At 41.7% G+C, this 13,695-nt stretch overlaps 1 protein-coding gene across 1 annotated transcript in view; it reads right to left on the bottom strand.

Moving 5' to 3' along the window:
* Positions 1 to 13,695, bottom strand: part of CAPN5 (calpain 5) — an 808,497-nt gene that overhangs the window by 104,885 nt on the left and 689,917 nt on the right. The window contains exon 11 of the mRNA XM_044073347.1: positions 2,779 to 2,915. Coding sequence (XP_043929282.1) covers positions 2,779 to 2,915 — 137 coding nt within the window. The remainder of the gene's footprint in view (positions 1 to 2,778; positions 2,916 to 13,695) is intronic.

Here is a 13,695-nt window from a genome sequence, read left to right as displayed (position 1 = left end):
AAAAAAAGGCAAAAACATTAAGGAAATGTTAGTACACAATCTGAAGATGAGAAGAAGGCAGAAAAGACGTGGTACCTTTAAGTGTGTGGCATGTGGACAGTGCCTCTACATATCAAACAAGGAATTTATGTAAAGGCAACGGATAGGTGGATTGAAACAAACACCTACTCAAATTGTAACACTGTAGGGTTAGTATATTTAGTGGAGTGTAAGGGCTGTGACACCTTTTATGTTGGAAAAACTACATGTAAACTTAAAAGAGAGTATATTAACACCTATATGATACTCACTTTAGAATGCAAACAGGCTGGTTTTATTTTTTTTGTCCTAGAAGAAATACCTCAAGACCGAAGAGGGAGACTACAGGAAACCAGAATAGAGTACAGGGAGATCTATTCACAGTTGGTTTTAGAAGCCAGACTACCGGGCTTAAATGAAAACATATCCCTGGTACCAGTTTTAAAATTAAGAGCTGCTAGACTCTAGGACAATATTCATATGGTTAGGTGACCTATATAAACCCCTTACAGTTTATGTATTTGAATATGTATGGCATCAACCCCTTCAGATACACAGAACTCTTTAGAAAATTTGTTCAACACTTTTGCACTGATTTTTTTTTTTAAGACTTTACATAATTCATTTATACTAAAACAATGAGTAAAAAGGTCACAGAGGAAAAACAAATCTGTTAAAAAAACAAAGAAAACTCTAGGAAAGCTAGACTTTCCACTGTGTTAATTCTTAAACCTTTTACATTAGAGGCAACATGGGATATATGTAAATTACCCTTTAAGGAATCGCACAGTGGAAAGTCTAGCTTTCCAAGATTTTTCTTTGTTTTCTAACCGATAGGTTTTTCTGTGTGACCTTTTAACTCATTGTTTTAAGTTTGCTAGTTGGGATATGTTGCATTCATGCTATGGTTATGGGTATCAGTTGGGTACAGCAACCCTGCATTTCAAATGGTAGTCAAACATTCCACTTATCCTGTGATGATGATGCAACATGTCCACAGCTAGTGGGATTTGACTTTATTGGTCTGAATTTGTCCATAAATAGACTTAAAAGAAAAAGTCATGGACATTCAGAATTGCCCTTTAGCTGAAACACCGGATATCCTTAAAGGGTAATTTGCGTATATCCCATGTTGCCTCTAATGCAAGAAGTTTAAGGAATCACACAGTGGAATAGCTTTCCTAGATTGTTCTTTTTATAATTTATTTATACTTCCGACCACTAGATGGCACCAACATTCATGGAAATAATAGTTTTTTTTTAGGACTCATTACCTCTTTAATGAGATTTATACATATTTTTACAGGCTTTTCAAAAGATTTTTTTATTTATTTTTTTTATAGTTTTATATCAGACATGTTTTGTAATTCACTTAATATTTTTGCAGGACTATTTGCATCCTTTATCTCCACAGTGCTAACCTGTATAGTCTGGGAATGAATTTTAAGATAAATTAATCGCTTTACTAGATTAATTGTTTTGGTGTTGGGATTAGGGTATTTAAGAATAGAATTTGTAATGGCATTATATCTGATGAAGTCTTGGTGTTTAGAGGACGAAAACGCTGTGATTTCGTTAAGCATTAATAAAGGATTGTTTTTATAAGTTTACAACTTCGAGTGGTGTCATCTTTCATCTGTTGCCTTTAAGAGCCTTTTTTTTCCAGTTTTAGTGGTTGCAGTCCTTGGGCACTTTGCTCCTTTTGTTTCTTCTTGAGTGATTTTGTGGATGATGACAAGCATCCAGAATCAAGACCAAACAAGAGTTTTTGTCACACAGAAGACTTCCCGGGTCATCTCAATGAACACCATGGGGAAGCTCAAACTTGAGCGGGAGAAAAAAAGAAAAATATTTTGTCATCCTGACAGCCATCCCGGTATCTCATATCCACTGCAGAGTCTATCAGTCACTCCAGTCTACCCCCTTGCTTTAGTACCTACCTTTCTGCTGGGACCAGCAGGGAATATGAGGGTGTAGTCATGCTATCAATCTTTAGCCAGTGGAGGGGGGGAGCTTGCAATGGGCAGACTGTGCAAACTGCTCCACACTTCTCCATGAAGCTGAAACTGGCATGCTGCCCACCCCTTGGCTGATGCACAATGCAATTAATTGTCTGACCTCCACCAGGAAATTTCTAGCACTTTACGTGTACATATCACCCTCCTCACAGGATTGACACCCTCCCAGCCACTCCAGTCACCTAAAGCTTGTAAGTAAACCCCAGGCTGACTGGTCTTAGTCAGGGCGTTATCCTTGTATGGTCAGTGTGGCTAGCTCCAACTCAAACATGTTGCCACAGACCCCATGGATTAATCTTTGAAATTATGGAAAATATCATTTGGCAGTATTTAAGAACGCAGGAAATGTATTTTTTGGCTAATTGTCGACACACTGCAGTATAGTTTCCTTCAAAATTCTCATAGAAAAATAAATATAGTAGAAACAACAAGCACCCTTGGTTACATCTCAGTTCACTCACATTCTGAACTGCCGTTTAAAAAAAAAAAAAAGGTTTGGTGAAACACAAAAATCCATTTTCATGACTTATTCTTTTGTCAGCTTAATACAGGTTCCTGAATCAATGCAACTGACGAGAATTTGACTTGTACCTTCACATGCATACTGTGTGAATTTAAGCAATCTGCAGCCAGCCTAATGCTGTGCTATAACTAAACTGAAGAGAAGCGAGTGTACCTAGTTGGCCTTAACACTATTACAGGAACAGAAAGCTAAATGAATCCAAAGTTCCACTAGTCTTACCTGAATATAGACAAGGTCATTTGGTTTCTTCCTGTAGAAGATAGCTTTGGTATCAAAATCTGGATTAAGGCTGTCTTTGTGAATTGTCGATCGCACCTTCTGTCCTTCACATGAAATGATCACATAAGGGTCTGCAGCTAGGAAATGAAAACACATTTCAAAGAATCTTGGATATTCTGTGACAGAAAATAATACATTTTCAAAGTTCTTAAAATGTAAATGTAAACACTTGCCTTCTAGCCTCTCAAAAACTTATGGCTTCACAAACTAAAATGATTTTCATGCCATATCCTTAACAAAAAATGTGCATCTGCATTCTGAATATTACATTTCTAGCACCATTAATATGGGGGGGGGGGGGGGCGTTCAGTAGCCGTTGTTTACAGCACAACACTGCTGGAGTTTGCTCTGTTGTAAACATTTTACTGGGTACTACTTTTTTCCCAGATGATAAATCGCTTAATATGCATGATGCAATTCCACCACAACATAAGGCTCATTTTACAATCTTTCCAAAATATATTGTTTGAAACATTGTGGTACTTATAAAAGACATGTAATATCAATGCTGAATTTCACACACACTGGTTCCTAGTAGAAAAGGAATGGAAAATGAAACTGAGAAATCCTTTTGAAATCATTTCCTTTCACATCGTTTTTGGAATGTGCTTCTGAACATGAAACATAACATCTTGGTGCTGCCATTTAGGTGCGATTAAGTTACAACTGTGACACACAAGCTGATTGAAAAACTATGAACTGACACTGGCCTGACATGCGGTACTACAAATGAGACCCCCCCCCCCCCAAAAAAAAATACATCCCACTAACAAGTATGTAAAACTATGAATTGGCATACGATTAGGCAAACCTTCTAAAATACTATCAGTTAGTATCAAAAAGAAAAAAATACTGCCTTTGGCCCAAAATGCAAAGTTCACGATCCAGTACCCAAGTGTTTGTGAATACTGCTTGTTCATCTGGGTATAAGTCTGCAAGCAGTCACATTCATAAAGAAGGAAACCAGGATTCAAAGAAAAAAATGATCAAATAAACAAACGTATTAACTACAAATCGAGCACTACCTACAGGGATTAGTCTGCCTCCAAAATAGTAAAAACACTGCTACTGTAAATTACAAAATGAATCAATACATAAAAACAAAAAAAAGCAAACAAAACAAAATGGCCGTCATAATTCTCTATGCCACATACTGGAGAAATGCATCATCTTCAATGTCAGACAACAAAATTCGATCTTATCCACAAGCATCAATTTTCCTAAATTAAAAATGCACATTAAACTTAACAAATAGATGATTCACTAAGATAACTATATTGGCGGCCTCATGTTAACTTCCAGAAGCATGCACACTGAAAGTGACACCTACTGCATTGATACGAATGTACTGCAGTAAGTGTCACCGCATACACAGGTGCGCACCTGTGCTGTATATCAGGAAGGTATCCCCTCAAAGTACAGCATGCAGAAAAAAACAGAAAAGAAATTAAGTCCTGTAATACAATGACATTTAAAAAAGGCAAGAAATTATTTATTGCATTTGTTTATCAGGATGGCCTGACAGGTTAGACAAGCTACTCCTTTTCAGTGGAGTTCTGGGGTGAAAAGCTTCGCAATAAAATGACTAAACAGCAAAACGGCAGACAATACATTTTACAATATAAGTTAGGCACAGTTTGATAAAGTATGGCAGAAAAAAATGTTTGCAAAATGTGAGGTTGGCACGAGTAGGAGGTACTTTGAAGTACAAATAGCGGGAGACCAGATAGTGGTTATATCAAGGAGGAGTACAAGAACGATTTACTGAGTAGAGAGGTTGTAAAGCTAGTAGGAGAGGCTATACAGAGAGTAGAGAGACTCAGCAAGAAAGCCTGGAGAGAGACAGCATTTAGGTTATCCCAGGAGAGGTGCAAGAGCATAACCAAGTACTTTTAGGTGATCCTTTAAGTGTAGTTTGAAAGGCTTACTGTTTTCTAATATTGTAGAAGATAGCAGGATTACCAAACCACGATGAGTCCAAAAAATGGAAACATTCAGCAAAGTAAAATAACAAAGAAATTCTTTATTTCAACCAGGAACGTAAGCGCTTTCGAGTGAGTCATCCCACGCTTCATCAGACATTAAAAATGCATAAAACACAAGCCCCTTATATATCCCTTGGATACAGCAAGGCGGGAAAATTAATCAATTATTCAATCAATTTAATTACAAAAAATTTTAAACACGTATAGCACTCAGAGAGCTGTTATCATTTTAACGTATATATCCCATAGCTTTCATATGCAAGTCAAAAATCAAAACCATCAAGCCGATAGTTGCTTACAGCTCAAAACATAAAAATTATGTCTTAAAAATGCTTATTTAGACATTGGAAACATTAGAAGTCCATCATGCTAGCTGGAAATCGCAACTGTCAAACCGACAGTACATGCAGCTCAAAACGTCAGCTCAAATCTAAAAGGCGCATAATTAAATATTAAGAAATTTACTCCATTGGATTCAAAAAACATCACTAAACATAAACTATAAATGAATTGTTCAATTGACTTGGTTACAAAAAACTCAAACGCATATAGCACTCAAAGAACTGTTGTCATTATAACATGTGTATCCCCCATAGCTTTCATGTATACATTAAAAATCATAGCCATCAAACCGATGGTTACTTACGGCTCAAAATATACAGCTTTATGTCTTGGAAATACACATTTAGACTTCAAAGACATTAGAAGCTAGCTGGAGATCGCAACTGTCAAACCGACAGTGCATGCAGCTCAGAACATCAGCTCAAGTCTAAAAGGCACGTAATTAAATGTTGAAAGATTACTTCATTAATTTCAGGAAACATCACTAGACGTAGGCTGTAAATAAATTTAAACATATATGTAAATGAATATCTATAAATATACATTCACACATCACAAAAATAGTGACTATAACCAGAACTACATCCTATTTGAAGTCCACTATTCATTCCGTATCTAACTAAGGGACCGGAAACCATATGAAACAAGAAACACAACAAAAGAAATAAAGGAATAAAAATGGATGTAAAATGTATATATACATGTTTTCTAATATTCTAAGGGGAGAGGGAGTTCTAGGTTTTAGAGATGAGGAGGAGGAGTCTTGGGAGTCTAGCAGTATTACCTGATTTAGTTAGTTAGCACCATTGTGTCAGTACAGCATGGTTATCTTTTACAACTGTCCAGTTTGAGAATATTGCTTAGACTTGGGAATTTGTCTGGGTCATACATTAGCACATGTGTTGTGACAAGCCAGGATTAGGTTAAATATTGCCTTCAAGCCAGGATTAGGTTAAATATTGTCCTCGAGCCATGATTAGGTTAAATATTGCCTTAATTCCCACCCACTGAAGAAGCTTTAGTGCGAGGCAGTGATGAGTCTTATAATGACAGCTGGAAGCAAATTCTGCAATTTTATTTTAGCACTGTTCACATATGGAAAGCTGGATGGATTGTAAATTGACAAGTACGGGGCTACATATAGGACAGTAGAGAGAAGAGAAGAAATGAGGCAATGCTCATCTCAGCCTGTACCATTAGGTAGGGCTTGGTTCTTTAGAGGGCTCTCAGTTTATCATGCACTTTCTTTATATCCTGTTTATATGGTAGTCAAATTATTGGGTTTCATCAGTGGTAACCCCTAGTAGTTTGACACAGGTTACCATTTCTATCTTTGAAGATACAAATGTTTTTTTTTTTTGCTTGGATAGTTATTTATTGTCATTTGTTTACCAGAAAGGTCAACTGGGCACCAAGAAAGTCCTATTGGGCATGGATTCTCATTTTCTGCACAGGTCTTGGGAGAAAAGCTCCAGGTATCATACTTAATGCAATACTTAAAAATGTTATAATACAAAACCTCCTTAGAGACAGGATTTCCAGTCTGGCTAGGCAGAGGAATATTCCCTGCTCCTGTTCCTGGAACCAACAAGTATGGGAGAAGTACTCCCACCAAGGGCACTCCAACAGCTGTGGAGGATATGTCTAACCCGCTTGATGGCATAGGGAGCCACAGAAAAAAGATGAATAGTCTGAGAAACCAAAAATGGCCACAGCAGAGTCACCCATCTGAGGCTGAGGCATGTCAGCGGTCTGATGAAGCGTCAAAGGCTGTTTATTAAATTTTGTTCTTTTTGTAGCAGGTAGAAGGAAGAACTGGGCAACTGGTCGGCTGTTCCATGGTAAATATTTTAGTACAAGTGCCTTTTTTTTGTGTGGAAAGAGCACTTTAAACATTTAGCCCAGCCCCCAAAAGTAGAACACAGCTTTTACCACAGAAAAAGTAGTATTAAATTAAAAAAGAAAAGTTGGCCAGAACCCAGGCCTGTGCAGCTGGGACAAATGCATCTTATGGGTTATGATCGCATGACCATAGAGTTGCCTTTGCTGCTCTCGATGACTTCTGCTTCTCAGAGTCCTGGAAACCTGTAGTGTATAAATCAGGGCTGACATTTCCTTGATAATGGTAGGTTTTCTCCCGTTTTGTGAATTCTACTTCCTTTGGACTTTCAGTGACCCCCTGTGGGTTCTTCAGGCAATGTCTGGATCTATTCTCAAGGTTTGGGCTCTAGCAGAGGACTCTACCTGGTCTATCCAGATGTTTTCTGATTACCAGATATGACATCTCTGGTCCCGTGGATATGCACACACTACTGCTACAAATGCTTAAGTACTATTGGATGTTCTCATATAGTGCTTGACCAAAGAAGCTATAAAAATGGAGGCTGACATGCACCTTGGGGCTTTCAGTACTTCCACCATTATCGTGTAGGACCTTGCTGCCATTTCTTTAAAGGAGGAGTTTAGAAGGCAAATCTTCCTTGGAGGGAGAGACACCTGTTCTTTTAGGTGTCTGAGACCATCTTGAGAAAAGTCTTCCCATGGGAGGTGTTTTGACTGCAATTTTTGGAGATGTCTAGATTGGTTAGACAAGAGATGGTACAACTGGGGGCACATGGTCAAATCCTCCTGACCAAATGACTGAATCAGACGATCACCAGGTGTGGGCAGACATGGATGCCTTATTTCGGAAGACTGGAGCCGAGCATTTGGGAAACATCCTAGGAGCAGCAGAAATTCCTAAGGACACAGAGGTGGACTGGAAATGCTGAGTTTAATGTAAGAATCAGAGAAATCTTCTATGTTATTTATACATGCAGGTAAGTGCTGTTCATGTCCACAGTGGCCATAAGGGCTTGGGGAAGTGGTAGGGGGAGTGTTGTCTGTACCAGAACAGTGTCTCATCTTCTTCCTGGTGGGATATTATGGCAGCGGAGGCAAGGAGCCAGCTTAGAACTGGATCTGCCAAGGAGACCTGCTGTAGGTGAAGGAAGACATTCTCACAAAGGATAAAATGATCCTGAATGTGATCTAGCATAGTTGGGCAATCACCTTCGTCATACAAAGGTTTACAGTCAGGTCGAACCAGTGATCTTTCAATTAAAGTGAGGGGAGGGGGTACAGTTAAATAAGTAGTCAGCATTGGGCTCACTATACGTACCTTGCCTTCTTACCACATTTCTTTCTCAAAGGCTTTTCTTCTGGTTAAACTGATCAGTGTGTGATTATCTCCCATAAAAAGGTTCACTGTTTGGCAAGAAAATTCCTACACAGTGCTTCTGGATGGTGAATGGTGAAGCATGCCTCACCATTTGCTGTGTCTTAGGATTTGTTTCCATAACTTCTTAAAATAAATCTTGAGGGGGCAGTACCACTAATAAATGTAACAGAATGCACAGATAATAGAAAGTAAGAAGAATCCACCAAATAGTACTTACTGGCCAGAAAGTTATCAGAATGAGGACCATTGAACTAACTATGGATTCATTAGAAATGGAGCAATAAATTGAAGTTTGTACTGGCTGCTATCCCCATTTTTTAACCCACATCCTTGGAAAAGGGAAGAGATCAGCCCTACTCTAGGTACATCAAAACCTAAGTTTGGTCAGTTGTCCTGCTGTATCTAATTACTGCCCAAGATGATACCTAGAATGAGCAGCATTCATTCTCATCCACAAACCTCCACAGGGCAGTGCAGTGATGCAGCATTCATTCGCATCCACAAACCTCCACAGGGCGGTGCAGTGATGCAGCATTCATTCTCATCCACAAACCTCCACAGGGCGGTGCAGTGATGCAGCATTCATTCTCATCCACAAACCTCCACAGGGCGGTGCAGTGATGCAGCATTCATTCTCATCGACAAACCTCCACAGGGCGATGCAGTGATGCAGCATTCATTCGCATCCACAAACCTCCACAGGGCGGTGCAGTGATGCAGCATTCATTCTCATCCACAAACCTCCACAGGGCGGTGCAGTGATGCAGCATTCATTCTCATCCACAAACCTCCACAGGGCGGTGCAGTGATGCAGCATTCATTCTCATCGACAAACCTCCACAGGGCGATGCAGTGATGCAGCATTCATTCTCATCCACAAACCTCCACAGGGTGGTGCAGTGATGCAGCATTCATTCACATCCACAAACCTCCACAGGGCGGTGCAGTGATGCAGCATTCATTCTCATCCACAAACCTCCACAGAGTGATGCAGCATTCATTCTCATCCACAAACCTCCACAGGGCGGTGCAGTGATGCAGCATTCATTCTCATCCACAAACCTCCACAGGGTGGTGCAGTGATGCAGCATTCATTCTCATCTACAAACCTCCACAGGGCGGTGCAGTGATGCAGCATTCATTCTCATTTACAAACCTCCACAGGGCGGTGCAGTGATGCAGCATTCATTCTCATCCACAGGGTGGTGCAGTGATGCAGCATTCATTCTCATCGACAAACCTCCACAGGGCGGTGCAGTGATGCAGCATTCATTCTCATCTACAAACCTCCACAGGGCGGTGCAGTGATGCAGCATTCATTCTCATCCACAAACCTCCACACGGCGGTGCAGTGATGCAGCATGCATTCTCATCTACAAAGCTCCACAGGGCGGTGCAGTGATGCAGCATTCATTCTCATCCACAAACCTCCACAGGGCAGTGCAGTGATGCAGCATTCATTCTCATCCACAAACCTCCATGGGGGGGTGCAGTGAAGCAGCATTCATTCTCATCCACAAACCTCCACAGGGCGGTGCAGTGATGCAGCATTCATTCTCATCCACAAACCTCCACAGGGCGGTGCAGTGATGCAGCATTCATTCTCATCGACAAACCTCCACAGGGCGATGCAGTGATGCAGCATTCATTCTCATCCACAAACCTCCACAGGGCGGTGCAGTGATGCAGCATTCATTCTCATCCACAAACCTCCACAGGGCGGTGCAGTGATGCAGCATTCATTCTCATCGACAAACCTCCACAGGGCGATGCAGTGATGCAGCATTCATTCGCATCCACAAACCTCCACAGGGCGGTGCAGTGATGCAGCATTCATTCTCATCCACAAACCTCCACAGGGCGGTGCAGTGATGCAGCATTCATTCTCATCCACAAACCTCCACAGGGCGGTGCAGTGATGCAGCATTCATTCTCATCGACAAACCTCCACAGGGCGATGCAGTGATGCAGCATTCATTCTCATCCACAAACCTCCACAGGGTGGTGCAGTGATGCAGCATTCATTCACATCCACAAACCTCCACAGGGCGGTGCAGTGATGCAGCATTCATTCTCATCCACAAACTTCCACAGAGTGATGCAGCATTCATTCTCATCCACAAACCTCCACAGGGCGGTGCAGTGATGCAGCATTCATTCTCATCCACAAACCTCCACAGGGTGGTGCAGTGATGCAGCATTCATTCTCATCGACAAACCTCCACAGGGCGGTGCAGTGATGCAGCATTCATTCTCATCTACAAACCTCCACAGGGCGGTGCAGTGATGCAGCATTCATTCTCATCCACAAACCTCCACACGGCGGTGCAGTGATGCAGCATGCATTCTCATCTACAAAGCTCCACAGGGCGGTGCAGTGATGCAGCATTCATTCTCATCCACAAACCTCCACAGGGCAGTGCAGTGATGCAGCATTCATTCTCATCCACAAACCTCCATGGGGTGGTGCAGTGAAGCAGCATTCATTCTCATCCACAAACCTCCACAGGGCGGTGCAGTGATGCAGCATTCATTCACATCCACAAACCTCCACAGGGCGGTGCAGTGATGCAGCATTCATTCTCATCCACAAACCTCCACAGGGCGGTGCAGTGATGCAGCATTCATTCTCATCCACAAACCTCCACAGGGCGGTGCAGTGATGCAGCATTCATTCTCATCCACAAACCTCCACAGGGCGATGCAGCGATGCAGCATTCATTCTCATCCACAAACCTCCACAGGGTGGTGCAGTGATGCAGCATTCATTCACATCCACAAACCTCCACAGGGCGGTGCAGTGATGCAGCATTCATTCTCATCCACAAACCTCCACAGAGTGATGCAGCATTCATTCTCATCCACAAACCTCCACAGGGCGGTGCAGTGATGCAGCATTCATTCTCATCCACAAACCTCCACAGGGTGGTGCAGTGATGCAGCATTCATTCTCATCTACAAACCTCCACAGGGCGGTGCAGTGATGCAGCATTCATTCTCATTTACAAACCTCCACAGGGCGGTGCAGTGATGCAGCATTCATTCTCATCCACAGGGTGGTGCAGTGATGCAGCATTCATTCTCATCGACAAACCTCCACAGGGCGGTGCAGTGATGCAGCATTCATTCTCATCTACAAACCTCCACAGGGCGGTGCAGTGATGCAGCATTCATTCTCATCCACAAACCTCCACACGGCGGTGCAGTGATGCAGCATGCATTCTCATCTACAAAGCTCCACAGGGCGGTGCAGTGATGCAGCATTCATTCTCATCCACAAACCTCCATGGGGTGGTGCAGTGAAGCAGCATTCATTCTCATCCACAAACCTCCACAGGGCGGTGCAGTGATGCAGCATTCATTCTCATCCACAAAGCTGTACAGGGCAGTGCAGTGGTGCAGCAGTTAACGCTGTTGCCTCACAGCAAGGGGTTCTCAGATATTATTCTGGGCATTTGATTCCTAGTAATCAAATGTCGTGGTTCACTAAATCATAGTCCTCCTGTGCAGACTCTGCATGTCCTCCCTGCATTTGTGTGGGGTTCTTCCGGGTACTCAGAGTTCCTCCCACATTTCAAAGACATGTGTCTGGAGTGTTTCGCCCCGGGCCTGGCTGAAAATAGGCTCTGTCCTCATCAGACTTTCCTGATCAACAAATGTTAAACAAAATGAACAAAGCAGATAAAATACCCCTTTCCATAGGGAAGGATACATGGTGATATCCCAAAGTAGCACCAACACTATCCTCTGGGTATAAAATCAGAATAAGCAATCATGAGAATACAGACTGGCAGAAAGGCACAAAGAGGTGTAGGACAACCACCAAAACAAAAAAAAAAATGAAGAATCAAGACGACTTTTTTTACAAAGGTAAATTCAGAAAAATGGATTATTTTACAGGTGGGTCGTCTTAAATATACTACTTAGACAAGAAATCCAGAAGCCCATATAACCTGGCATCTGCTTAGACAAGAAGCCCACATAACCTGGCGTCTTTGCAGCCTCAAGAGTTGCCTTGTACAGCGACAAAGAAGTTATGTAATCACCATAACATTCCATGTTGTTGTCCATCTCGCCTATATTCTTGTTGACTTGGTTCGGAACCAAGCATCGGTTCCAACTCGGCCTAATACAAAATCTCGAGAGCTTCCACTGGCTCGAGGCTAACCCCTATCCCATGACGCACCAGGTAAGATAGATAATCAGATCTTGTTTGCAAGAGAAAACCTCAGTACCTCCACATGTCTACACAAAAAAAGTACAGTTGTGTGCACTTACCATAAATGTAGATGTTCGAGTCTATTCACTGTTGCAGTCATCACACTCATTTTCAGTGGAGACCCAAGGAGAAAAGCTCCGGTACATAGTATAAAATGCAGAAATTTGCAACGTTACAAAATATAAAGTACAGAAATCTGCAAACTTACAAACATACAAAAGACAGAATTACAGAAAGGTGCCACATTACTAATAGATAATGTGAGTTATGCATGTCATTATTAGTCTGTACAGGAATAATAGTATTACAATAGTATATACACTGCTTTGCAATTAAGAGGATGTAAGAGTGAGAGACTGCAGAGAAAAACAATCAGTAGACTGGGATTCAGAGCTAGAAATGAAGGGCTACAGTCTGAGTAAGTGAATATTCTGTAGTTTAAGTTTAGATACACAGTTAGAGCAAGTGTGGAAATGTTGAGTTTACATCAATGAGGGAGGAGATGCTATATTTACAGAGACTATGCCAGTGAAAGAATAGGGAAAAGTTTCAGACCAAGTGTATTTTGGATGTAATTGCTGCCACTTAGTGGCTAAAGGAGAAATGGCAGGCAGAAAATAAAAGATTATTCTGCTTTTGTACTCTACAATGGTGAATATTCTGAAGTGCAACTTAATGCAAGCTTAGGGGAGAAAGATGCGAGCTGGAGGGGCAGGAGAGGCAATGCGGGCTGATGAAGTAAGGGTAAATTTGAATATTTGTCTGCAAAAAGCAATGGCTGGAGCCAGGCATTTTGTGGGAGCAGTGGATAAGCCAAAGGGAAGTGCAGAGAAAGTACAGTTGTGTACCTACCATAAATGTACATGTTGAGTGTATTCACTGTTGCAGTCATTACAATTGGGTTATCCTGCTGGCAGGCTACCCACAGTCGGCCTGAGTTCCAAAGTCCAGGTCCGGCGTCGGTTGCTGTAGCCTCTTCCCGGACGTTAGTGCGCCAGGGGTATAAAAGATGCAGCCAACACCATTTTCTTCAGTTTTTCTTGCCCCAGATGTCAGGTGCCCCAAAATTGGCAGGCTAATTTATGCCAATA

Source organism: Protopterus annectens, chromosome 5.part1 (assembly GCF_019279795.1).
Source record: "Protopterus annectens isolate FY-2018-M chromosome 5.part1, PAN1.0, whole genome shotgun sequence".
NCBI classification, from domain to species: Eukaryota; Metazoa; Chordata; order Ceratodontiformes; family Protopteridae; genus Protopterus; species Protopterus annectens.
Note: the sequence above shows the minus strand (reverse complement) of the source record. Positions and strands in the feature narration are given on the sequence as shown.